Source organism: Phaseolus vulgaris, chromosome 7 (assembly GCF_051622355.1).
Source record: "Phaseolus vulgaris cultivar YP4 chromosome 7, ASM5162235v1, whole genome shotgun sequence".
NCBI classification, from domain to species: domain Eukaryota; kingdom Viridiplantae; phylum Streptophyta; class Magnoliopsida; order Fabales; family Fabaceae; genus Phaseolus; species Phaseolus vulgaris.
Genome location: NC_143504.1, coordinates 54,480,636 through 54,483,819, shown reverse-complemented (window position 1 = coordinate 54,483,819; position 3,184 = coordinate 54,480,636). Strand labels below are relative to the sequence as shown.

Below are 3,184 nucleotides of genomic sequence, written 5' to 3'. Positions count from 1 at the left end.
TTTAAAAAAAAAAACTAATAATTATTTCACATACAAAATAACCAATTTCAATTGTTTTCATATTATAAGTATTTAAATGATATAAAATTTAAATAAAAATAAAAATTAATTTATATTATAGTTCGGGAAGAAAAATATATTTAATTCTATATTTAAATAATACATACGCAGAAACAGAGTACTGTTTGTGTATTTCGAAATTGGAGTACATAAATAGAAAGAAACACGGAAATGGAAAAAAAGTTATATCTGTTTTCAAAAAATAAATAATATCGAGTCTGTGAAAAATGCCTTCATACTAAACTATAACAGGAGAAAAGAAAAAACATGAATAGAAGTCTCTGGTAAAGAAAAGCTTATAACAGGAGAAAAGAAAAAACATGAATAGAAGTCTCTGGTAAAGAAAAGCTTAGAGAAAAATGTTTGTGATCCTCTGCTATATATGTAGAGTTAAACAAGAATGTATATAATAGTGATAAGAGGAATCGTTTAACTCTTCGATTTGGTTACTCCTTCACCTAACATCATGCCACGATTTAGAGTTACCTATAGGCAGGTTCATGAAACATGTGATGATGTCAGGTTCTAAGGGACCGAACAACCACTTAATACTCATATACCTTAGTTTAATCCAAATACATGCACATCATCATATCATTTACGTAACATTAGATGTCACCACCAAGAACCATCTCCTGCTAACGTGTCACACCTTGCAACCATGCCTGCATCCACATGTCCACCTCCACTGCTCTTGCTCTCCCTTGCACCCACGTGTCACTCTACCCTCTCCTTTCCCTTTTCCATTTCTCATTCCGTTCACTCATATAAACCATCAACTCCTGCTTCCACTCCTCAACATCTCCATATCATATCCTATACACAGATCAAACTTCCAACTCAAAGTGCAAATACTGTCACAAAACCAAACAGATTTTCAATGGCATCGAGGCAACACGAGGAACGAGCTGAGGCAGCTTCGAAAATTGCTGCCAAAGAGCTTGAACAAGCCAACAGAGAGAGAGATCGTGAAGATGTGGGCGTTGTGGAACAGCTAAACAATGAAGAAAAGCGTGGTGTGATAGGGTCCATGTTGAAGGCGGTGCAAGAAGCGGTGGTTGGGAAGAAAGATTCAGTTCCTGCGAAATCATGCACCACAGAGGTGATTCATGATGTTAATATCAAACCTGATGACGTGACAACCGGGGAAGTGAGAGACATATCCGTCGCCAAGTCGCCTGGGATCTACGATTCTCCTGCCACGGACGAAACCGGTTCCAAGGTTGGTGAATATGCAGATTGTGCTTCTCAGAAGGCGAAGGAAGCAAAGGATGCAGCAATGGCAAAAGCTGGGGACTACGCAGATTATGCTTCTCAGAAGGCGAAGGAAGCGAAGGACAAGACTCTGGAGAAGGGTGGGGAGTATAAGGACTATGCTGCTGAGAAGGCTAAGGAAGGAAAAGATGCTACAGTGAATAAGCTGGGAGAGTACAAGGATTACACTGCGGAGAAGACGAAAGAAGGGAAGGACACTGCTATGGAGAAGCTTGGGGAGCTGAAGGATTCTGCTACGGAAGCTGCTAAGAAAGCTGTGGAATACTTGAGCGGCAAGACAGAGGAAACCAAAGAGAAGGTCTCGGAATCCGCAGTGATTGCCAAGAACAAGGCAGCGGAGACGGCAGAGACCGCGAAGGATAGAGCGGCGGAGATGAAGGATGCGGCGAAGGACAAGGCTGCTGAAGCTGCCGAGGCAACAAAGAACAAGACCGCTGAGACGACTGAGGCAGCAAAGAATAAGGGTAGGGAGATGAAGGACAAGGCTGCAGAAACTGCGGAGGCAACAAAGAACAAGACTGCTGAGATGACTGAGGCAGCAAAGAAGAAGGCTGCAGAAACTGCTGATGCAACAAAGAACAAGACTGCTGAAACGACCGAGGCAGCGAAGAATAAGGCTGCGGAGATGAAGGACAAGACCTGGGATGCAACTGAAGCAGCAAAGAACAAGACCTGGGAAGCAACTGAGGCAGCAAATAACAAGACTGCGGAGATGAAGGACAAGGCTGCAGAAACCACAGAAGCAGCAAAACAGAAAACTGCACAGGCAAGGGACAAAACCAAGGTCTCACTCTCTCTTTTAAATTTGTTGAGCCTAACATGTCTTAGAATCTGTTCAAGTTCTATTGAAGTTTTCGTATTCTTTTTTTCAATCACAAGGATCAAAATCACTTTAAGAATGGAACACATTATATGCATTTGTGAATTTAGGGACTAAAACTTTGATTTGGAGCAAATCTGGAAGCCAAAACACATTGCATTGGCACCTTATGTGGGTGCAGTTTTGTGTATATGTGACTAATTGTGAATGTTTGAGAAAAATTGACAAGTTATGGATGTGATATGATGTGACACAGGGGAATGTGAGAGGTGAAGATGAAGATGCAAGGAGGAAACTGGAGGATCTAAAGCTACAAGGGTACAAAGATATATCTGAGGGGCGTGCAGATAAGGTGGTGATGAAAGTGGAAGAGACTCGACCAGGGGCAATAGCGGATACACTGAAAGCCGCGGATCAGAATGCGGGACAGACCTTCAACGATGTGGGACGCTTCCATGATGAGGAGATCGTAAAAAAGAAATAATGTGATACTTGGTATATAGTATCATATTATGTGCAATGCACAATATCTATATATATGTGCAGTTTATGTAGTGTATTTGGAGTATATGTTATGTGATCAAAAGTTGTTTGTTTAAATTTTGGTTTTCTTGTTTTGATTCTCTTCAAAATGTGTATTGGTTCTAGAGGTTCATATGGTGACCATGGTACCATTACAACAACAATAAACATTGTGCCCGTTCTTTGTGCAACACTTCAATGCAAGCTCTTCATCTCATCTAAAACTTCTTTGCCTACATCATATACAATAATTGGATTTTGAATCAATCCATTAACAAAATGGAGATATATATTAACTTTTATATCAGTCTACTACATTAGCATCCAACTGTCTTAAATTAGTGGCAAATTGAAGAAATGTGGATTCAGAAGCATACATTTGGATCTGAAACCCTATCATCAAACAAAGGTATTGGCATTTTTCGTATGTATAAGCGTTGATGATTGGTGTTTTTGGTTTCTCTTTGTCTTTCTCTTGACGTTGGTGATTCAAAGCCATCAAGAACA

General features: G+C 40.3%; 1 protein-coding gene across 2 annotated transcripts; it reads left to right on the top strand.

Moving 5' to 3' along the window:
* Nucleotides 1–594: 594 nt before the first annotated feature.
* Nucleotides 595–2,876, top strand: LOC137830307 (uncharacterized). 2 transcript variants are annotated; one of them, XM_068637571.2, is made up of 2 exons: nucleotides 595–2,119; nucleotides 2,412–2,876. In XM_068637571.2, exons 1-2 carry the CDS (start codon nucleotides 722–724, stop codon nucleotides 2,637–2,639), a joined length of 1,626 nt encoding a protein of 541 aa, XP_068493672.1. In that variant the 5' UTR covers nucleotides 595–721; the 3' UTR covers nucleotides 2,640–2,876. The 2 variants fall into 2 exon arrangements, with proteins under 2 accessions (XP_068493672.1, XP_068493673.1); XM_068637572.2 differs by having other exon boundaries at nucleotides 848–2,101.
* Nucleotides 2,877–3,184: the final 308 nt, after the last annotated feature.